Genomic DNA, 24,759 nt, shown 5'->3' with positions numbered 1-24,759 from the left:
CTTAACATTTCTCATGCATGGTTGCCTCTATATGCACGCCACTGTGAGAAACTCCCAAATAGTAAATTAAATGAATTAATGCTTATTCCACTGAAGAAGAAACTATGTCAGAACTGTTCTATCCAAAGAAATCAGAACAGAAGCCAATCCTAACCACATAATGCATGTAAAATACTCCAATACATCCCCCACTGATTCACCCGACAGATAGTCAGAATGGATCGACAAGGTCCTACTGAAGCAGTTGGTGTCTGTCTTTCTTTTGGCTTTTTTGATATTGTTAAGAGTAGAGACCTGTGTTGAAATCATGTAATGAGATAATAAATCAAGATGATACATGAAAGATTCAGTTCTGTGAAAGTAGAAGTCTAAAGCCTTTCTAGAATCTTAGAAGTGAATTATATTCTCAAAACTAGCAGGAAGCTTAGGAAAGACACAGATAATTTAATAATGTGGTTAATTCTGAAACAACTTTGAGAAAACATTTTGGATGTAATCTAGGCGAACCTTTGTTGTAATGAAACAGAGCACAGGAGAGGTCAGATATCAGATCTCCTTGCACCGCTGCCTCTGTAACAGACATTATACTCAGAAGGAAGGTAACTTTGATGGGGAGAGAGTAATGAGAGTGTAACCAATGCTTCAGTGTAGGTGTCATGAGAAATGAAAGAAACAATTGAGGGAGTTTTGATAATAGTGAAAAAAGCTTAAAAGGCCTTTGACAAATTTTATAGAAACTGAATGCAATATTATGAAATACTCAGTTTGACTGTGGCACTTTCAGATGCTCTATGGATTTTTAAAAAAAAAGAAAAAGGAAAAAAAGAAAAGGAGAGGAGAGATTTTCCAAAATTAGCAACAATAAATAGTTCAAATAGTATTGATTGGAAGCCAGGAAATGTGAAAATTATCACATAACATATTTTTCCTTATAGAAATTCATGCCATTCTAGTAGATTCCAGTTACTGTTAGACAGCATGTTTAAACTTGTAATGAATATGACCTGCTGAAATCAGGATACATCCACGTGTAATGCTTTAAGAAGATTAGCATGAAACAATTTTCTTCTGTGTTAGAATGAGAGAAAAAAATTCAATGGACATCTGAAAAGAGGAAATCTTGGCTATAAGTTATCTATTAACGTCAGAATTGTTTTACTCTTTTGGCATTCAGGATGATTCAAGTAAACAACATACAATCAGTTTACCCAACTGTGACATGGTGAAGGTGTCTCCCAGAGAGATTTAACTCAGACTGTCCCTGGAACAAAAGCTGCAAAATTTCATATTCATGTTGGCTGCAAACAGGGGTGCAGATGGCTATTCCCAGCATATAGAATATAGTATGAGGCTGCTGTAAGGAATTCTATCCATGATAATTGTTGAAATACATCTGTCATCAGTGGTATACTGGTAAGTTACGTGTGGTCAGGGACATCTGATGACGTGCGATCAGTTCCAGAGGTATACTATCATATACACATTACACATGCAGTAGACTGTGATCATTGCTTTATAATCATTATGGAGTATTTTTGAATGAAAGAAAGAAAATGTTCAAAGTCCAAACACTTTTGTTATTTCTAGTAAAGTTCTGTGTAATAACAATTCCCAGAGAAGCCCAATGTTCTGAATTGTCTGTTTGTGCATGTGGGCACCTATTCTGTTAAAGACACCTCTCTGATGGTTTCCAATAGCTTATATGGAGCGTGCTGCTGTCAGAGTACAGACTTTCCTACATCCTAACACATGGAGCAGATTTCAAATTACATTCAGCAACTTCTGAAACTAATCAAAGAAGGTATCTTTTGTGAGCTAGTAGTTTATGGATGTTAATCACCACCAGTCCATGACCTTTGTAAACCTCTTCTTGTGATTCAGCATTATTGCAGGTAAAGTTAATAATTTGTGACAGTATGAAAGAAAAGGCAGCTTATCTGCATTTTTAAAAATATAGAGACATAAAAAATAGTCACTCCCCTAGGTTATTTAGGAAAAGGGATTATGGAGCAACTACTCTGTGGTCACTAGTTGCAGGAGAGAACTTCCTTGCTTTCAAAGTAAGTTTTCAGATGGAGCACATCAGGAAATTTGTGCCATTATTTGGAAATACATGAAACCAGGGTGGAAATAATTTCCAGAATCCAATTTGTTCCCCAAATGTTAAAAAATGAACACAGGTGCACTTCTTATTAAGTAAAGGAAAGATACATGAGATCAGGAAAGGATTTTGACATGCAGTCCTCATTCACTTCTACCAAAAGTGTGCTTGGCTGATACTGGATATTTTGGAGATGGTTGGTAGGTATACAGGAACCATCAGTTTACTTTCCTTGGTACTTACCTGGTAGTGCATACTGACATTGGCAGTAGATAACAGGGGAGGTGGTTCTTGTCCAGGAGCCTCACAATCCATTCATTTTCCTTTTTTCTGATTTAACTTTCTAATGAGCAGAGTGGCTTACTTATTTTGGAACATACATACATAAATTCATTGTAGTTCTGAAGGAAGTTGAGCTCTCTCAAAGAAGAGTTTGTATTTACCTGTATTTCTCTGGGAAGATGAAAAATCTGAGATTTCAGAGACCACAGCTATTCTGCTTCATTATTGTCATAGCAACAAATGATCTCGAAGCACTATATGCAACATCTATAGCCATTTGTAGTATAGCTCTAGCTACTAACTTGTTTTCATTAATGGCCAGCATAAACTAGTCTCTGTACTCTTTGGAATTTAATTGATGAACTGCAAAACAAATGGTTACAGTTAATAAAATTATATTTTGCCATCTGTGTCCAGTAATGAGAAAATCTGAATTATAGGAATGAAAAAGAATGAAGTTTTCTGCCAAACAGATCAATGCACCCTACCTCTTTGTCAGCATTGAATTAGATGTTATCTGTTGCTGTGTATTTCTCTCATTGGTTACCATGGCTAATAGGAATTTCAGCCAAGATGGACATATAGGAATTCTGTTTGACCATGAGGAATATAATATCTTTTTCTTTGTCTTTCTACGAGTCTCTGTAGTATGAGTCTACAATGTTATTTGGTCTGAGTGCATCCAAGTCTCATTTATGGGAGGACAATTTTGTTCAGCTCTGCAGTGTTATTTGCTGTTACAAAATCTTATCTATTTCTATAAAAGAAATCTAGAGGATATGTGCAGTTTATTCCTAAAGGTCTGAAGGATTTCAAAATCAGCTGGAGCTGAAGGCAAATCTGGTGCTGCCCCAGTATCTTGTAAGGATGACTACAACAGCAGAGAAGTACACCTTTGAAACACATACTCTTTTTTCCTGAGTTCGTGTTCTGAGCAGTTTATTCTCTTGAGAGTGAGGATATATACTGTCTGGATTCTTCATAAAGGTAAAGAGACCACCACAATTAAAAAACAAAAACAAAAATAAAAAACCAAAACCACAAAACCCCCAAACTTTTATGAGTTCTCTTGGACCCTACGATATCATTAATTCCTATAAGAAGAGATGGTCCTCATGCAGAAGATATCAAAGTACTGTATGTTGATAACTTGATTGCCTAGAGGATGCTAAAGATCTAGACCATTTCCTTAAGCTTTAGAGAGGAAGACAGACTACAGGGCAATATGGAGATTATGCATTTCCACTCACTGTAGACAAAGAAGATGCAATGCTTTTGAGCACTGTCATGGTTTCACCCCAGCCGGCAACTAAGCCCCACACAGCCACTCGCTCACTCCCCCCTGGTGGGATGGGGGAGAGAATCAGAAGAGCAAAAGTGAGAAAACTTGTGGGTTGAGATAAAGACAGTTTAATAAGTAAAGCAAAAGTCGCACACGCAAGCAAAGCAAAACAAGGAATTCTATCACTACTTCCCATGGGCAGGCAGGTGTTCAGCCATCTCCAGGAAAGCAGGGCTCCATCACACATAATGGTTACTTGGGAAGACAAACGCCATCACTCCAAATGTCCCCCGCTTCCTTCTTCTTCCCCCAGCTTTATATGCTGAGCATGACGCCATATGGCATGGAATAGCCCTTTGGTCAGCTGGGGTCAGCTGTCCCAGCCGTGTCCCCTCCCAGTTTCTTGTGCACCCCCAGCCTCCTCGCTGGTGGGGTGGGGTGAGAAGCAGAAAAGGCCTTGACTCTGTGTAAGTACTGCTCAGCAGCACATGGCTGTATTCTCAACACTGTTTCCGGCACAAATCCAAAACATAGCCCCATACTAGCTACTATGAAGAAAATTAACTCTACCCCAGCCAACCCAGCACAAGCACCCTTGGGAGTAGTAACACTATTCTTGTTCTACCCATTACCTTTCAGATTTTGAAATATTCATTGTTTGGATTAATATCTATGTCCAGGTCTAAGACAAATCTTGATGTGCCTCGCTGTATTGCAAAAATATCTCCTATTTTTCCAACACAGTACTATTAACCTCTGGTTTAGTCTTCATCTGTTAATCTATGAAGTGCCCTTAATCAGTCATCTTTGACATTCCTATAAATTTTCCATCAGACATAACACCTTCCTGGCCATTTTTCATTCTCAGGAGGCAAATAAGAAAAACAGACCTGAGGTCTTGAATCACATGAACTGTGCAAAATAGAAGACTCCATTTCTAATTATTTTCTTGAACACCGTGTACCATGCTTTGAAGAGCTCAGCAGTCACAAATAGGGCCTGGTTTCCAAAACATTAAACTTCTTTATGGTGTTTGACTATCAAAAGTTGGGCTTCAATTTTGTGTATCGGGACTTCTGAAAGAAGAAGTTTGTATTTTCAGCTTATCAAAACTGTACATGAAAATGTCGCGCGAGTGCCTCGGAAAGACGACTCGCATGCACTGTCCATGGTCCTGATAGCGATTTGACGACTCGGTTCTCAAGTGACACTCCGTATCAACCGTTTAGTGTGGCGAAGCTCTGAAAAGGAATTCCAAAGTCTTTACCATAGACTGCTTCTAAATGATCCAAGTTTCTGCAATAGTCTCCTTCCCTTTAAAATGACACTACAGTGAGAAGGATGTTATGAACCTTAACTCAGTGACATTGATGGAATATTTTGGAAGCTATGAGAGCAAAAGTTCTAAAAAAATCTGGGTTTTCTTTAATGACAGGCGTAAGACTTTCCCTCTGCAGAACAGTGCAGCTTTCATAAATACGGAGAAGACTAGTTAATATTTTAATTCTAAGCAACTTAGATTTAAAAATTAAAACCTTTAACAATGTGCAGCTGTTACTAATGAACTGACAAGCTGATTAAAAATATCATGATGGATATTAATGCATTATTATAATCCACCTTAATGCAGAAAATCAAAATGGAAAAGAAATAGATGTATCATAAAATCCTGAAGTCTTTAGATTTTGAGAAACTAACAGTCCTCTTAAAATTTAACTAATTAAGACTAAGTGCAAAATTGGATGCAATTAATGGGAAATTCAAAATAAAAGGGAGACAACTGATTTCAGAAGCTAATTTTTCTTTTGTGCATACTTATGAAAATTCCTGAAATGGATGGTATGTCTCCTTTGTCTTCCTCCAGCTTGCACATTTACTAGAACATTGGATAAGGTAGTTCAGAAAAACAAAGACTTTCTGTAGAAAGGTATGTCCACAATTCTAGGGAATTCTGAGTGAAAACTTTTAACTGTGGGCCTAGGGCTGACTTTTTTTTCATTGAAAATGTCATGTAACTGAGACCTTTTCAATCTGTGTTCATTTTCTCAGATTGTTCTCTGCTGCCACGGTATGGTGCTCAGCTGCTGTTTGAAAACATGAAAAAGAGGATCTTTATCAGAGAATGCAGTTCTTTTCATGTACCAATATGACTGGATGCCATGTAAGATCTCTTTTAAAGAGTATTAAAAAGGCTTTAAGCTGTATCTTATATTTCCTAAGAAGTGAAAAAACAGTTTTCAATTAAGCACCTACTGCTTTACATTAAAAAGCTCCTGTCTCCTCATGTTATTTGTATGTTATTTTGTCTTCAAAACAAAGATAAATATTGCTTTCAGTATTTGTGGATAATAGCAGCACTTCAAGAGGAGCTAGCATTTTCTAGAAATAAACTCTTTTTTTTTTGGTACTATTATGACCTTCTAAAATAAAATACATTTGAATGTAACATGTCTTAAAATAAGGATGGCACTAGCCTCCCTTACATGTAAGTTTGAAGTCGTTCTTCATTGCACTATTCTTTGATTCCAAAATACTTCCCTAACAGTGCAGAAAAGTAAGGGCCACTAAACCACACTGCAGTCAAGAACGGATCACAGGCTGCAAACAATATCTCCCAGCTATGTGTTCTAGAAATCCACTAGGTTGTCATGAGCCTTAGTTCTTCTCTTCAAGTACATATATTCAAATACTTGGGGTCAACAGTAAGGATGCACTTAGCCAGCTTGTGCCACCTGAACTACACTTCCTTGGTCTACATTATTTTTATAATCTGCATAAAAATCTTTTCTTATTTCTTTATTTTCTCATTCCTGTGATATAAAGATATAACCCAGATTCCCTTTTGACATACAAGCTGAAGTCTTTTTAGAGCCAGCTTTCAGCTTTCAAGGCTTAAGGACAACAGAGATAAAGTCTTACTGCACATGTGCATGGCAAGGACAGAGAACTCCAGGATTAGCATGGATCTCTTATGCAGAAGGCCTCAAGTGCACATCTTACTCATACACTACAAAAAGCACTGCTGAGCAGTGGTGAGATTCACTTTACACACAGACATTCAGGATATTTATAGAGAACTGCAAAAAGGGTTGCAGAATGCATTACCTGAACCAGCTTCTCCAACTAGATGTGGACAAATGATGAAATATCCAAAAATGAGGTGACAGACAAATAAGTGCTTCCTTAAATCAAATTTGAGACTACTTTTCATTTATTGAGTTATTTTGGTATTATCTGTTGGGTATATACCATTACAAGAAGGAAGATGAATCTGGAGGGAGGGTGGAGGAAAGTATGTAGAAACCTCAAACCCTGACTGAATGTGATAAATTTTTTTTTGTTTATTTTTGAATCTTTTATCTGTTACATTATGTTTAAAGTGGGAGTAAATGGCTCTCTGTCTTACACACAAGTCTTAAAAATCTTGTGCAGCAGGAATTTTGTAATACTGGAAAGTTATTTGAAACCATATCTACCTCGTTGTGAATTTGTTTTATTCTTACCACTACAAGGAGTGAAGGAAGTCACTGGCAAAATCCATTGGCTACCAATGACGAGCAAGTAAATTCTTTCCATATCCTACAACCAGATCTCTAATATAGCTCTCAGCTTCAGTGGTGTCAGTGTACTGTAGGTAAAGGTGAAATGTTAGACAAGCAAGCCCCTGGGAGCTTATTAAAACAAACATTTAGAAAGAACTGAAATATAAGTCAACCAATAGCCAGATCCATTTACATTCATATAAGACTGAAAACATCATTAGTCCTCTTTACTTTGTAAGTATGTTTGGCTGGAAACACTGAGAATCTGGGCTTAAAGTCTAGGATTTTTTTTAAATTATTTTTTATCCTGTAGTCATGTTGTTATAGTGGTAGTACAAGATAACGGCAAAACATTAGGGCACCAGGCCTTGATCTTGCAAAGTGTTGATTGTTCTGATCTTGGAGCTTAAAGGCATTTTTACACACATTTAACCTGATGTCATGAACTGTGCCAGTGACTTCAACAGGACTATTTAACATGCTTAAGTTTAAATCTATGCTTAAGTGTTTTGCTGGATCAGAGCCACAAGGCTCGGTTTACACAAATTATGTAAACAAGATTTTGCCTAAGGTGTTTAGAGATTTTAATACATTATATTTACATTATATAGCTAGTATAAAGCTAAATCAATAAATAGTTCTTTCTTTGGTTAAATTAAATGGCATAAATCCAAATCTTTCGGACTGAACAGACTTTAAAATCATTAGATAAGACTTCAATCCCAAGGTCTCAGCCCTACAGGTAATGTGGGCCAGGCTAACCATCTTCTGGGTCTACAGTCAAAGAATACAGATTAAAATGCAACTCCAGCCCCACAGATGCTTTACACAGTCACCACTCAGGAGATCTAAATATAAACCAACTCAAACATAGTCAAAATCCCAGCAGAGTCAATGCAGTAAAGTGCTACGGGGCAAATGTAGCTAATAGCTCCACATAGCACGATTTCCCCTACATGCAAGTACATTCAGCATCACTATCAACATGGTAATTGTTGCTTAATGCTGTGCTACAAAAGAGAGAAAACAAATTTCTGTAAATGGAAGTGAAAGAAGAATGAATGTATTCTAGGGTTTTCACTGGTTTCTAAGGGCTATACATATCTTCAAAATATCTGCACATCCTTCAGGGCAACTAGGTAAATTTTAAAACCATAAAAAGCTTTACATTGGTGTATATACAGGACCTCAGACATGCTTTTGCGATGGAATGATATTTATTGGTTGTACTATGTTATTTCCCAAGCACTAACCAAAAAAGGAGTTCTAGTGAGCAAGGCACTGAACACAAAAAGTAAAATAGGTGCTCCCTGTCCCGAAAACCTTAGGGTGCAGTAACTAAAGGCAGCTGCCCACATCTGGGGGTTGAACTGACTGTGTGGACAAAGACAGTTTGTTTCCTATTGGGATTACAGCTATCACACTGAGCTGTGTGGCACCCAACCAAGCAGTAGAAAGTGCTGAGGACAGGAATGAGTAAAATTTACCTCTTATCTGAAATTTGCCATTACCATGAAACAAGGATTCAGACCCTGAAATGCCTTCCTGCACTTGGGTGTTATTTCAGGTATGTCAGGACAACTGACTAGATCACTAATGTTTCCTCTCCAGGTTGAAGCCTGGACAAACCACATATTATGCCAGCTTCTCTGGAAATACAGGTGTACATATTAGAGGATGAAACAAACAGAGAGCACAAAAGACGTAAGGACAAGGAAGACAGGTCGTAGACCAGGATATGAAGTTACATGAAATGGCACTGAGATAGGGATATTGAGTGCACAGAAGAGAACATGACTACCTTGTGTAGTCCTGGTATTTAAAAGACCTAACAGCTATTTTGGATTTTCCCTTCACAACTCAAAGATATACGGGGAATGAATGGGAAAGAACAAAGCAGAATAAGTAACAAACAGTTACTTGGGTTTTTTAAGCATTATTTCTGTGGCCTTTTTCAGACCAGGTAAATTGCCACAAATTGCATTTAGATGACATTTCAACCTCATTGCAGTCAGATCCGTTGGAAAGTACAGAATCATATACCAACATGATTTCAAAGGTATGATACATCACACTGAGCAGCAAACAAATGCCACAACTTTCTTCCTGCAGTTAGCTTAGGAAAGTATAAACTACATGGACAGAAAAGAGAAGGTTAGATTTGAGGCAAAGAAAGGGCAAGCTAGATGAAGGATAAGTGCAGACTGAAGGTGAGATGAAGAGCCTTACATGGAAAATGGAAGAGTCGTGAAGCAAAAGGCTACAGCTACAGCTACACAAGCACAGCTTGTGCACAGCTGCACAGCTGCACAGAAAGTCCAGTGAAAACTTCAGAAAGGTCACTGACTTTCCAAAGGTTTCCCCATGTGGCTATGGGATGAAAGGGCGCAACTTGGGACCTATGCATGAAAACAGTTTGTATAGACTAACACCACCACATATAAGTCATTTACTGTAATTCCTTTCAGAAGGTTTTCTTCTTATAAAGTGGATCATAACAGTTTTTCTGCAGGTGATTTCTTAACTCAATGGATTCTTTATGCTCAAAGCTTCTTTTTTGTGAAGTTCCAAGCATTTTTTTCCTAAGAGTTTTTAAATGGACAAGGGTAGTTATAAAATGTGAGCTGCAAAATTGACTTAAGATTTGAACCCTTCTTCCCAATTTAAGATTTTTTACTCATAGTTAGATAAACAACAATTTATGCAAATCCTTCTAGAAATTATTTTACTATAAGAAACAGTGCTCTATCTGGAATTTAAGAAATAACCAGCTTATACATTTAGTAACCTTGCACAATATTAACTATAAATGATGATATTATTGAGTTTGTTTTTTTCTAAAACTATATATTGCTACAAACTTAAACCAAAGTATTTTTTGTTTTTACCATGAACAGTTGTATATATCCTACAGATGGATGGCAACTTTCAACAGTAATATAGTTTCGCCTATCTTTCCTTGTCTATGATTCCCACAAGCCAGTTTATCTCCCAGAACTCCCTTTAAATTCTAACAAAGAATTTTTCCTTAAAACTGATGGTATAGAATAGTTCCCTGTTATTTTTCATGTTATTTATATAATTTTCCTGGTAGCATACTGTGCTATTATATACTATAAATCGTATTTTATTTCAGAAAGAACTGTTGGTGGTGTTATTTTTAGGTCCAACTCTGCTGCTGCTGATATCCAACCCAGCTAAGAAAATAGCTGTAGGAACATTCAAAAATCTCACGTACAGCTTTGGGATGACTTCCATATTATGAATGCGATGGGAACAGCAGTACTATATGAGTAAATAGATACACCACTGAATAAAGAGAACGTGCCCCAAACATACATGTAGGTGCACTTTTACATTCTAGAGAAATCAGAAGTTGGGCTTAGTTTTTTTAAGCATTATTTCTGTGGCCTTTTTCAGACCAGGTAAATTGCCACAAATTGCATTTAGATGACATTTCAACCTAGTTGCAGTCAGAACCACTGGAAAGTACAGAATCATATACCAACATGATTTCAAAGGTATGATACATCACACTGAAGCCTGTAACTTCTTTTTTTTTTTTTAAGACAAAGGTATACTTTTCTTTTACAGAACTGTTATTACATAACCTAACACTGAATGGAGAAATGGGAAATTTAACCTTAGAAAAGTTGTCTATTTTCTTTGCTTCATGCTTTAAAACAGTCATAACTGAGCAGTTAAAAATGGACCAGTAGATATCAGTAGAACCAATCAACTATTTTTACTGGGGTACCCAGTCTTTTAGACAGTAAATAAGGGATATTTGATCAATGATCCAGCAATGTGACATCTGGTGTGCAGTTTCACAGTCTTAGGGCCTCATTCTGATCTCTCTGATACCAGCATAAATCAGGAGTAACTTACGTAAATGAAAAGCACGCACCAAAGTGGTGTGGAGTCAGAATGAAGCACCTTGTGTTCCAATCTGTTTCACTCAGTATCTCATGTCTGACTTAAGAGATTGGCTCACTTACAGAGCTCTACATTAGACATATTGCCTTCTTGTTTTAAAATATGTATGTTTAATATTTAATTTAACAGAATTCCATATTCCAGTCTCTGTGTACTGTGGAAGTCCCTTTGAGGCTTGTGGTTTGTATGTGCAGTTGCAATTCTCCTCAAGTGTAATTTGGAAGCACCATTGCCTAATGGAGTGAAAGGAAGTAGCTGTCTCCAATTAATCTTGGCTCTCTTTTGAGTGAGTAATGAAAATATTGCCAAGCCAGTGGCGATTTGTAAAGTGGGCTGTAGGAGCTGAGCCAGGCTCACCAAAATGCCTTTAACATAGTATGTGTGACAGTGGAATACTAGTAGAGGTACAGGTCTCATCAATTGTCCACACACTTCAAATATGCACAGCTAATTTAGACTACCACCTTCAAATGACAACACACTCAAAAATTTTGCCAACTCAGAAATATTGTTTATAATGCTACACATAACAGTTACTGCACATGAAACTGCATAAGTATCATAAAATAGGTACTGTAAATGTAAATTGAGCCTGTGCTTATATTTTCACAGAAATATAAAAATTATTTTTCATTCTATTATGCTGTACAATATTGCATAATATATGCTGAGATCACAGACACATCAATAATATGCAAAAAACTGATTTCACAATTTTAAAAAATGCTCACAGATTTTGAACTTCTGATCTATTGGGACAAACCATAGAAAGTCTGAAGTTACCTAAGGCCAACAATGGCAGAATGAAAATGGCAGTTTAAATGATACCTGGGTGACCATCATAGCTACCTTGCAGGAGAGACTATTTTCAAGACCATTTGGCACATCTAGACTTTGGGATAGCTCCCTGAAGTAAAGAATATAAACATTAAAAGGTCAGAAATAGAACAGCTAAGTTATCCATTCACAACGGCAATGGGAATCTTTGCCATTTGGCTCTGAACCACTTTGCCATTCTGCATCCTAATGACAATTACATGTCCCATACTGATATTTCCCTTTCAATTTTCATAGAATTAATGAAAGTATTTAAGGAGTTAATGGAGGCATAGTACTTTCTTTACAGAAAATATGAAATTAGATTAGAAATTAGATTGCCTTGAAAACATTACATGCAGCAAAATGTGCACTCAGAAGCCTTCAGGAGTAATCATCTAAGCATGGTTCTTGTGACTTGCATTTTACTGTTCCACGACAAAGAAAAATAATAAAAAAAAAAACCAACAACAAAGATCTGTGGTGAGATTCAGTTGTCTCCAAGAGGCACAGTTCAAAACTTCATAATCCAGGAGAAGTGAAATTGTTTCACACCAGTCGCCATCCTCACAATCACAAACTGCTGCAGGGAGCTGTAAAATTCCCCTGGAATGAACCAGAGTGTATCGGTGGCTACATGGCAGCTCGACAGATATGCTGCAGCCTTCCTCTAGCACGCTACCTTGCTTCAGCCCGGTGCCCAGCATGAGGACTTCAGAGTTTGTCCTCAGACAGCATCTTTAAGTTCCCTTTCACCATGTGCTACCAGGGGTATTGTCCCTTTGCCAGGAATAGAGCTTTTAAGGGTCTCTTTATGCCAATCTGACTCCTCTTATCTTACATAAGGGGCCAGAGCAGGGACAGAGTTCGCTTTCTTAGCTCTAAATCTATCCTATATGGCACGCAATTCTCTAAAGTACAGCCAGCTTCTGCTTTGATGAAGCACTGTGCAGTGAAGACTGAAGGATCCTGTTTTTCACCATTTAAAGATGTATGATAGCAACAAAGCTCTATGTTAAAATATTTAACTCGCAGAGAACTTATGGAAATTGTCTATTCAAGCTGAGCAAAGACATTAAATTACCAAGCTCTTCTAGGACAGTTGTGTGTGGAGAAAAGCCAGAAATGCTCTGAGATTGTAACGTTACTTACAAAGATTACAGCATGAGCCTGATACAGAAGCTTTTTATACAGATCAGCATGGTGAGCTGCAAAATGTTACCATATCAATTTCTGCAAAACATACTGTGTGTGTACATATAGATATAAAATCAGGACTTATACACAGCACATTTCCTGCCACATTTTGAATGGCATCTGTTTGTTTAGTTTGCTGAAATATGAAAAATAATATTTAGCAACTACTGGTAACACAATGTTAACAAGATTTAAGAGTATAGCTCTGTCTGTCAAAATGCAGATAAAAGACAAATCCTTCTATCTCAGTGTTTTAATCAGTCAGATCAGGGTTTTGGTGCATATGCAAATGTGACTGTTTATACATTATTTTCAGAGTGAAAGGAAACAAATTCAGTTTCATTATAGAACTAATGGCAGCTCTGTCCTCTAAGATTAATAATTAAAACCCTTACACACATTAAAATGATAGTGCTCCTTCCTCCCACCCTCTGAAGATTTTACTTTTCTATTTTTTTAATACCCCTTTCCCTTATAATTGTTTGTCCCTCTAATTGGAATGATTAATAATTAATACCAGTTCAGGGATATGTAATAGTCATCTTTAGAACAAGAACTGTACTTAACTGACAAAAGGGTTAAAAACCAATTTCTTTTGCTAATTCTGTTTTTATTCTTCTCCATAAGTTATTTTTTTCCTCCAAGTTTTAGGCCACCATAGGAATCTCAACAGCCTACTCTGATGCTGGAAGCCTTTTATTTATTCCATCACAGGCTATACATATGATTTCATTCTGATTTTCACAATATATGCTGGGATTCTTTTTAAAGCCCCAGCTGCTGGGGCAGCCAGCAGCCTTCATAGGAATCCAGCTTTCTTTTTCTGACAAACACACATTACAAGTTTAGACCAAATCAAATCTCAGAGAAAAGATTAAGAATGTGGGACAAGTGCACTATAAAGTCTGAGAATACAAAAGGAAAAAAAAAATATTTCAGCTATTATTTTTTAATCTGATGATTTCTGAGTTCATATGGGAGTGGCTGAGTCATGCTTTCCAAATCCTCAGGACAGACAACATTTCAGAGAAAGGTTATAGCAAAGTGAGCAGAAGTTCAGCCTTACCATTAACCTTCCTTCCTGCACCAGAAGAACTATCACGTTTCATTTTCATGTGGCCACTGATCTATACTGAGATCACTAAACCCCTTTTAATTTCAAATCACCAAAGCAGACATTTTAAGAGTAAATCGAATAGGTAGTTTGTGTGTTTTGCATTATTTTACCAAGAAAAGCTATCCTCTAGTTCCAAAGACACATATGCTTCTGAACAGAAAAGCTCTTCTAGAAAGACAAATGGACAGAGTACTCTAAAAATCACATTTCTTCAATAAAGCTGTTTCAGTTTCATCTTTTAATGTCTTTAGAAGTGAACAGATCCTACATGGGAATTTAGCATTGCCTTGCATATCACAAAGGAAATATTTTATGTGAAATTAAATTAGCACTTGTCTATATCTCACCATGCAGGTATGCTACCTCGTGTGTCATTGATAGCAGTAAAACAAATATGTGCATGTGTGTACTTTAGCAGGGATGATGAATTACACTCTATAAGCATTTAAGGATAGACATTTATAATGAAGCCCGCTAGTTGGCAAGCATCCCTGTTACTTACCACACTGAGTCCTAGCAATTCTCTGCAAAAGTAGTCCATGTTCCTCCTCTGTAGGTTGTCAAGATAGTGCTGAAGGCGAGTGTAGGTGTAGGGGTAGCAGTAAGCAAATTGATAAGTGTCATCCTCTCGGTCAAAGCAAAAAGCAAATGACATGACATAGTTCTTCCTGTGGTCTGGGCAGCGATAGTAATACACGTTTTTAGAGGGTATTCTTTGCCTGAAAAACAAAACCAACATATATACACATTGACATATATATACATTGACATAAGAAATCTGAACAAAAAGGCTACGTGAGATTCAAATTTCCTCTAAAGCCAATGAAATGGAACAGCTTGAACAGCTCAGGAGCTGGCGAGCAGATCCCAGAGCCCGTGTTTCGGAGCACTCATGCAGGCAACCTCCACGCCAGGGGCCCATGCACGGCACGGCTCCTGTGCCGGTGTGCCAGTTGCCGCAGGGACTGCAGCTCTCTCCAGGTGCCCAAGCTGGCAGAGTCACCATAGCAGGGGAGAGCATCACACAACCAGAGAAACCCACCCCTAAAAGGAGGCACAGGGAGTTGAGCTTTCCTCTACTTCGCTATCAAGCTGGTGCAATCTCATACCACTACGTAGGCTTCAGCCAAACCTCTGGCTGGAGCGTGGCTACATCCTTTCATACAGGCCTAATTCACCAGCACAGAGGCGAGGCATAATTAATGAAGTAACGTCAGTATAAGGCAACATTGACAGAACTGTTACCAAAATTCAGGACATCTTTATATTTTTATTATACTTAATAGCCAGGGGATATATCACCACCTAGCCAATGAATGGATGAAAAGATAAATTCTTGAGGTTAAAAAAAAAAAAAACCAAAAACAAAAAAACCAACCAAACAAAAAATTCAGGTATGGAGAATAACCTGGTCCTAAATTAGAAGGCAAAGGAGAAAAGGGTATTTGGTCCTGTTCCAAATTGGATTGCTGCCCTCCTCGAGAGTTCTGGCTTATAGTGCTGACAAGATAAAAATGAATATACATGATGGTAAATAATTATAATAGAGACATTTATGTCATTGTTATCAAGCTGGTATCTGTTAAGGAATAACAGATGTCTGCCTGACATCTTTCACCCAACTTCAATTATTCTGTTATTTCTCTACAGAAACGAGTAACATTTCAGAGGTGGGTCAAACACTTGTTCTATGGACTAGAGATGTTCAATATTTCTGTTTGTAGTCTTTCTTCATTTTGCAGGTGGATTTTCCAGCTTTATTTAAACAGGAGATTCTCTAGTCATGCCATGCACTTGTAATTTGATGTAACTAACTTACCAGTCATGTTTGGCAACAAAACACTATGGTCCTGCAGACTCTAACTGATTCAATTACACAACATTAGAAACAGGTCTCATCTAACGATTGGAGCAGATCTCAGCTAAACTAGGATCATGGTGAGGGAAAACATAATAAGATTTACAGACATAGCAGTAGTAATGTGCCGCTTTGTAATAGTTCCGAGAAGCTGGTCTACTGCAGAGCATCAGTTTTGGCCTTTCATTGCTAATATGAAATAGAGGACAAAACCCTCTCATTATGCAGAAGTACGTGTTTGCCAATTAGCAGCAGTTAAGGAGTCTGATCAGCAAGACTCAGGAGCTACAAAGAGAAACAGAAAGGAATTGAGATGTTCCTGAAAAAGTACAATAAAGAGCCAGTGATGCAGTTAATTAGACTTGAAATAAGAATTTATTTGCCCCTTTTATTGCCCTGGCTCTTGAGCATTCAGGGCTTCAAGAATTTACTTCAGCATTTTTGGTTAAATAAGGCACTTGCTTATCACTAAGATCTGAAAATGATTTTTAAGCCACAAATATGAAGGACAGAAAAACAATTCTTTTAATTTTTTTTAAAAGTATCAGTAGGGGAAAAATGCCACCAGCCGTCTGCATGCAGTACCCTAACCTAATAGGCTTCTCCAGTATCTTAACATATTTCTATCATTTGCCCTCACTCTGGAGTGCTATAGGACATCCCTCATTTGATCTCAAATCAAGCAGATGATATGGCAGTGGGTAAATGTATTCTAGCTCCCAGTCCTCAAACGGTAATGCAAGTTTAAACAGTATGTTGCTGAGTTGTTGAACTTTATTTGTTTCCAAATTAGCATGGGAGAAATAATAAAGGACAAGCCTCACTTTATGCTATAAAAATTTCATGTAAAATGAGACCAATAGGAGGAAATTCAGGATTTTAGAAAGGCTAATGCTAATTGAAATTCATTTGCTGATAGTTCATGTTTAAATGACACACAGTTCTCCTTGGTTCAATAACTTTCTACTTTTAAGCAAGTTGAAGACAACTTTGTTAATGTATTAAAGGCACTTTTGATATTTCATTCCCTTTCCCCTTCATTATAGAAGCTAAGCATCTGTTTTATTATCCACTTTGACACATCACTTTATGGCTGCATTTGGCTATTATGGCTAATCTTGATTTCTAGGACATCTGGTATTGACATTTCACTATCTGGTGTCTGCCACAACAGCAGAAACCATCCTCAGTTCCTAGGTTTAATTTCACCCTCTCAGGGCAGAAAGTGCGCAAACTCTTAATTCAAACCATATCTTCCAAAAATAATTATAATAGTACTCCTGTCACTGCTAATCTATTTTTATCTCTCCTAGCACTTTGTCACTGCTAATCTATTTGTGAGTCATATAGAGAAAGAGAGTTAGTGTTTAGATACCAACAACACATCTTACACACAGGAGCCTAATCAGATTGAGATCTTATCGGGGAATTAAAGGAAAAAAGAAAAAAAGGGAAAGAAAAAGAAAGAAAAGAGACACCGTGCTAGATATCACCAACTGAGTTTTTGATAACGAAAAGACATTGCTCAGTTCTTGAATTAACCTTTGTGTCCTAGACACATTATTGTTTACTCTTTCCCTTTTTTGTTCTATGCCTTCTGGAAAAGGACACCCACACACTGTGGCAGCAGCTGCTCCTATTAATTTAAAGCTATTACAAAAATTAAAATTAAACCCAATTACTTTGGCTGGTTTATAGCCGGGGAACGGCTTAGTCTGATTGTTCCCTCTGGTTATGGACAAAAACAATATTCCTACCTACAGGCAGCTGCCAGTGGAATACTAATGCATCTAGGGCCTGGCAGGGACAGATTCAGAATGCAGAGCCCAACTGCATTTCTTACTAGAGAAAAATATCTTATCATGGATCTGCAGAAATGCACCAACTTCTTACACTGTAAGTCACAATGAAGCTGATTTGTAGTTAGAGGTAGGAAAGCAAAATGATGGTAGAAAGCTTAATGCTCAGATTTGTCATCTGGCATTTCCAGGCAGCTCACACTAAGCAATGCACCCTGCTAATTGATACACAACTGCCTGGATTTCGGCACTTCTGGATGGTTATTTAAAGGAGAACCACCCCAATTCTAAGTACAGCCACAGAGCGTAACATGCAAGCAACTAATTTCCAGTCTGGTTTTAGAGATATATTTACAGAAATGAAGCTTGATGGTTTACATCATTTTGAAACAAATTCAGACTGCCTAGTCTTAAAGATAAATGCAAAATTCTTTCTGTCAAAGGAAGAAGGAAGCACAGAAAGGAAGATTTTCTCTCTGTTTTGACTCTCATAGTCCAGTGCCAGTGGGTTTGAGTGTCTTCTCCTCCTGTCTGTCAAGGTAGTACTCCCAACCCAGCAGATTTCTTACTCCAAATGTGAATGTACATGTGCTTGTCTGTTCCTATATGTTTGCTACATTGCAGTCTGGAGTCAGGACATTTACTCTGTTTTGGTAGCATGCAATAAGATCAAATTTGTCAGTTTACAAAAAAAAAAAAAAATTGGAGTCCTCAGTCTCAAAAATCTGATAACTTCAGAGGCCTCAGGATTTTACTCTTTGCTACTACAACAGGCAGTGAGGGGTATTACACATAACTGAGCTTTGAAAATTTTACCCTAACTATACTTCTATTTTGAACATAATTTTAATTTCAACTTTAATAATTTTGATCTTAAAGGCAAACTTTATTATCTGTTCTGCTTTTTTTTCTCCACTACCTTATTTCCCTTTGAAAATTGGGGGTTAATCAAGACTTTGGGGAACAAACACTGGGGGCAGTGGGGGTGCTGGTGTGTGGCATCTGTTTTTTAAGTTTTAAGCACATAAGGGTGCTAATCAAATCCTTTTGTGGTACCACAACACAAGTAATTAGAAAATAACCATCTTTGGAGTGGTTTTCCCCCCCTATTGCATGACCAAAGCAGGGAGCTCTTGCCCAGCCAAATTCCCAATGACTTTAATGAGCAGCCTAAACAGTCTTTGGACCGCTTTTAATATGGCACTCATGAAGTAATTATTCAGTTCCTTGCCTCTACAGGATTGGGTTAGACACATCACAGTCAGTAGACTTCAAAGTAAAATGATGATCTTTGGAGGAAAAACAAAAAGCTGCAGGTGCTGTAAAAGATCAATGGCCAAAAGAAAAATTAAGTGATCTGACTTGTAGAGAAATGCTCAAGTGAATCTGATCGCAATGTAGTGTTAGCTGCGGTGACACACTGTGGTGATCATTTTCAATTGCCATCAATTTGGAGGGATACAACTTAACAATTTTACAAATTTCCAAGCTTGCGTATATAATTCAAAGGGGTGGGCCTGAGTCACAGTCTCAGAGGAAATTATGCCTAAATTTTAAAGGCATTTGAAGCACAAAACTGAATTCCAATTCAACTTTGGAAAATAACCTTCAGGTATTTATTGACACTACCCAAAATACTAGATCTCGCTACTCCTTCTGAGGGTTCAAATTTTATTCTTAAAGCTGGATGTCCCTATTTATTATAACTGCAAGAAATCCAACAAACTCTGGAGAAAATATAAGAAAGTTAATCATGCACTGCAAACTCCTCTTCCGGGAGGCAGCCCTTTCAAATTGAAGGCCTTCCTGACTTGTCCCTCTATTAGTCTAAGCCATTATTTTTCTTCTTGCTTATTCTTGTTGACAAGTGGAGCTGACCATCTTCAAAATTCCTAGCTTACTTGTGACAAAATCAGTTTGTAGGGTTTTTTCTTGCACATAATTTTATATTTGATTCACAGAGCATGGAGGGACAGTGAATATGTCAGATGGTGTTAAATATTGTTTACAGATAACTGAATGGGTTTTGGCACAGCTAACTCAGTTTCAGACACTGCAAAATAAGTCCTGCTTTTATTCTTGCTAATATGTATTAGAATGTTCTTCAAATATTTTTATCATTCTTAGCAGTCTACTATGCACCTCAAGGTGTTCCACCTCTACCAATACCTGGTTTCTTCTTCTTAAGTACAAAAATCAAATTATTGTGTAATTCAATGGCTTTCCTAAAAATCAGGAAACCTACACATTGAGCATACAGCTTCTAAGGGTTAATGTTAATTGAAATAATTAAGTAACCTCTATAAAGATTGCTAGAAAATTCAAATAATAGTGAACTGTACAAAGATTGCTTGTAAACTCTCTGCATTCTTTACAACTGCAAGGGGAAAACACTGAGGTTTTCACTATTTTTTTCTCTAAAACTTATTTAAATACTTAAGCGATGAGAAGGCACATTTAGGTTTTTTGGAGAATTTCTGCATTTTAAATGTGCGTAATAAACATGGTAAAACTTCATCAGTACTGGGTACCTGCATCAGTGCTAGTCTAACCTGGCATACTTTTTTTATGAGACCTGCACATCAGACGAATCAGTCCCATCAGCTGATACTAAGATAGCAAAAATATCCTGAAAGTACATTATTATTGGTTTAGAACTTGAAAGCCAAAACCTAGAAACAGATTGGCATCAGCAAATGTTATGAGAATGTTTCCCCACATTTCATACATGCTTGGATACATTCAGGGAGAACTTGCTACGAAAGGCTTTTAGCAAAACTGTATCTTCAATATAGTGCAGTGTTCTGACAAGGAAAATTCAGTGGCGAGGAGAAACAATAAATAGAAAATAGCAGTGGGAAATGTCCTTTGTCCTGTGTTTACAAAATACCTTACAGCAATGTGGTCCTTGCCCACAGGCCAGTCTTCTAGGTCCTACAATAATACCAATAACAAAACCATAATGAAACCATTCTACCCAAAACCAGAGGGAACCAGTGGAAGTCATTACTCCTAAAAGTGACAAGAAATGCTGAGGAAAGGGCGTACCATGTGAGAAGCACAGTGAAGCAGTATGGAAGGGTCCCTACTAGCAGATCATGATTATGAGATAGAAAGCAATGCTGAAAACCTGTCCCTGTGTTCTGCTGGCAGAAATGAAATCATCCTTCGATTCACCAGAATAAACATAATATTATGAAGGGGAGGGCTGCTAAATTATAAGCTGGCAAGAAATAATGTTTTAAATGACTGCATTACTTTTTAAGCAGCTTCATATAAGACAGGGCAACACTGTCTCAACATCCCCAAAATGAAGAGAAGTGTTGTTTCAGCTTCTCCAAACCTCAGTATGGTTTTGTGGGAGGAGGTTTCCTTCAGTGTTGTCCATTGCTCATCACTCGGCTGTCTCCCCTAAACATAAAACATGTTCACAGAGGTCCAGATTTGGCACAGTGCCCTCTCTTGACCAAACACTTTAATATGTCTTAGGGGAGCTGTCAGCTGATAGTGAAATCCAAAACCTTGTGCCAGCAGCAGGTACAAGTGGGGTCTCCAGTAGACAAGTGGCCAATTTCCCTTCTTTTCTCCCTCCTGCCTACCATTATAACCAAAGCTATACTCCCTCCTCCATCTTTTGTTTATTCTGTCCAATTGCTAAATCTTAAACTGCAGTGGCTTTCCTCTCAAGCAACAGTTCCAATACTGCAATTATTCTACAGAAACTCTCTTTTAAACTGCAGGGATAATGAACGGTGCTGATTTTTTCTGCCGTTGAAATATGATTTGCCTACTGACCACAGGTGTTCCAGCCATGTGTTGCTTCAATAGCAATATCTCTATGCAGTACTTATAAAGGAAAGAAGAAAGAGAGGGAGAAAAGCTGACTTTCCACAAAAATACTGGAACAAGAAAAGAAAACAGTAAAGTTAGCCATACGTGCATTGTCATCCTCTGAAGACATCATGAATGCAAGAGAAGGATGCAGGAGCCAGCATTTATGTCCTGAAATGCAGCTACTGGGGAAAAAAACAAACACAGGGTCAAAAAAAATTTTTAAAAAAATACTTAAATTGGCAGATGACAATTTGTGATAAGAAGCACTGAGTAAGGTAAGGAAAGAGGGAAGAAACAGCATCTCGGAACACTGCACCACTGCAGTTCCAAAGTTTTTTGGAAGTGATTGAGAAAGAGCCACAAATACTGTTACAGAAGTGGAGAGATTTAAAAGAATTAAGTCAGCATGAATAACGTTGTACTAGGAAAGGTGAGGACAAGAAATGCTCCACCTCAGCATATAAATCTGAAAACCACATAGCAATGCTTGTCCTAACTTTGACCTATACCAGACTCTCTGGCCATAAAAGAACAAGTCAACTGACAACTTCAGAAGACAGTTTGAATATACTGATATCAGGGAGAAAATAAGCATATAAAAAACAGAAGCAAGCATATCGCTGACTGGATCAGAAAGGAAGATAGGTTAGGAGACTGAAAGAAGGAGACAAGACTGGCACACCACAAGCATACCAGCTTCAAATTGGCCAGAAATAAGGTAACAGAGTGCCTTAGAATAAATGACCTTTTAGGCCTTCCCCTTATCTACTGTCTGTGAAAAAAAAAAACCAAATATGCTTGAGGGAATTGTGTACTGGATAAATTTTAGGAAAGGCTGCTCGGTGAGAAATAGTTTATTCCTATTCAGAATCTCTTCAAAACATATTTGAATCAGATTTTTCTCCGACAGCCAGTTCAAAGGAATTCCAAATAATTTCACCAAACAAAGTAATCATTAGCATAGTAGTTTAGTGCCTTCATGTCCAAATTCATCATTTTACTCCATTATTCTTTTCTGTCTCCACTATAATCTGACATACAATCCCTCCAGATTATGTTGACTGGAAAAGACATACAGGATCACACAGGCTATAAAACTGAGTCCTTGCAATGTTTGGAGCATGTGTTGGCCTGGGAATGAGGGACCAACCTCAATCCCAAATTCAAGTCCCTGAACTGCACTACCAGTAGACCACCAGGTCAGCTCTAATAGCCTCTTAGCCTCAATTACCTAATTAGCCTTTTCTTCACTCTCCTCTTCTCCCTTTCCCATCTGTTCATCTATTCCCACCACTCCCTGTTCTTCTGCAAGAATAATTCTTAAAATCTATGTTAACTTCATTTAGGTTAGTCTCAGGTGACTTCTCCTCTATGCAAGAATAATTTATAAGTCTCAGTAGGGCCCCAACTTGAGGAAGTATTTCGATAACATCTGAATTCTGAAATCCACATTTAAAATGTTGATGATTTCACAGTCTAAATACAAAGTTGAGATTGTCAATTTATGTAATTTTGATGTGAATTTTAACTAACTACCAAAGGAAGGAGAACGGATATGAAATGCGCTTTTACCAGCTGTAGCTTGGTTGATACTGAGCTGTCCTTAGTAAAATCTGAAACCCTCTGGAAGCCTTATCCTTCCCAATGTATATTATTCCTGTTAAAGATCAGAGCATCTCTGATAGCAGATGATGTATGAGGAGGATAAAGACAAAAGAAAACAGGAAATTGTCGTCATGGATCAGACTTTGTTAGCTGGGCAAACTTACCCATAATATCATGCTTTATCCTACCTTCTGTCTCCACGCAATGAAGACTGAGTTCAGTAATTCATTTTTAATGTCCCATTTCTTACGCCTTCTAGCACCTTGTTCACTTTTTCTACCATAACAGCATCTCAAATGGCTTCTGTTATGGAACTGCCAACAGCAATATTCAGGTTTTTTCCCTTCAGTTAGAGGATAAGATTTTTGCGTGGTTTCCTTCACATATTAACTTCTCATTTATCAGGACTGAACCTTATCTATCTGAGTAACTTGTTTAGATCACTCAGAAGTTTCTAACAGTGTGCTACAGGCTTAAATTACTTAAGAAATTACATCATTTGTAAGTGTTACCACCTAATCCTTCACCTCTCTCAGATCATTAATAAATATATCTAGCATATGACCTGATAGGTAACTTTAAGGAACGCAGCTGCTAGCCTTTTACTGTGATGAAAACTGACCACTTAGCCTTCTGCCTTTTTGTTTCCTTGTCGGTTTTTGATCTATGACAATACTTGCCCTGTCACCATATGTGACTACTTAGCCTTTGTAGCAGTGTCTTGTGACAGACTTTGTCACAAGCTTTTAAAAAGTCAAAATGCATTATGTCAGGCAGCTCTCCTCATAAGCCTGGTAGCTGAAACCTAAAGGTGAGGAAATATTCCCAGGAATTCCCAGTGGGAAAAGGCACCTTGGCATCCGATGGAATCAAAGGGAGATAAGCAGAAAAGACTGGTGGGCAAGCCAGAAACGCCTTCCATTGGCACATATTGCAATTATATTTTTGAAGGACATTTCTGTTACAAAGGGAGTTACTTCATCATGTGGAGAAAATGTAGGGAAGTCTAGGCTAACTAACTCTGTCCAAGAGAGTCAATCCAGGAAGAGCATTTAGCACCAAAATACAAAGGTTACACCTTAAACAAAAGAAGAGGGAAAAAAAGGAGATTTGCGTTAAAGCCTTCTGCAAGATGTGTGAGTACTGGAAGCTGCTTAAGCCCCTCCTATGAACTGAGAGCCTGTGCTTGGTTCTCAGCACTGCGCTTACTCTTCCAAGGGCTGAAACAACAAAACCTGTCAGCAGAGGGGTGGGAACTAATGGGAGCAGTGGGTGAGAGCACCTCAGGCTGCAGAGGACCCGGAGCTGTGGCTAGCAGAAGCACTACGTGTGGCTAGCAGAGAAATGTGTGGCTGGAGGCGTGAAGAGCAGCTAACAAAAATGCATCACA

General features: G+C 37.8%; 1 protein-coding gene across 1 annotated transcript in view; it reads right to left on the bottom strand.

The window, feature by feature from the left end:
• The window catches only part of AGBL4 (AGBL carboxypeptidase 4), a 988,954-nt gene that overhangs the window by 577,499 nt on the left and 386,696 nt on the right, over positions 1-24,759 (bottom strand). Inside the window, exon 5 of the mRNA XM_072867873.1 lies at positions 14,776-14,992. Within this exon, the coding sequence (XP_072723974.1) occupies positions 14,776-14,992 (217 nt within the window). The remainder of the gene's footprint in view (positions 1-14,775; positions 14,993-24,759) is intronic.

The sequence above is a fragment of the Ciconia boyciana genome, chromosome 7 (genome assembly GCF_034638445.1).
Source record: "Ciconia boyciana chromosome 7, ASM3463844v1, whole genome shotgun sequence".
Lineage (NCBI taxonomy): Eukaryota > Metazoa > Chordata > Aves > Ciconiiformes > Ciconiidae > Ciconia > Ciconia boyciana.
This window is presented reverse-complemented; position numbering and strand designations above follow the sequence as displayed.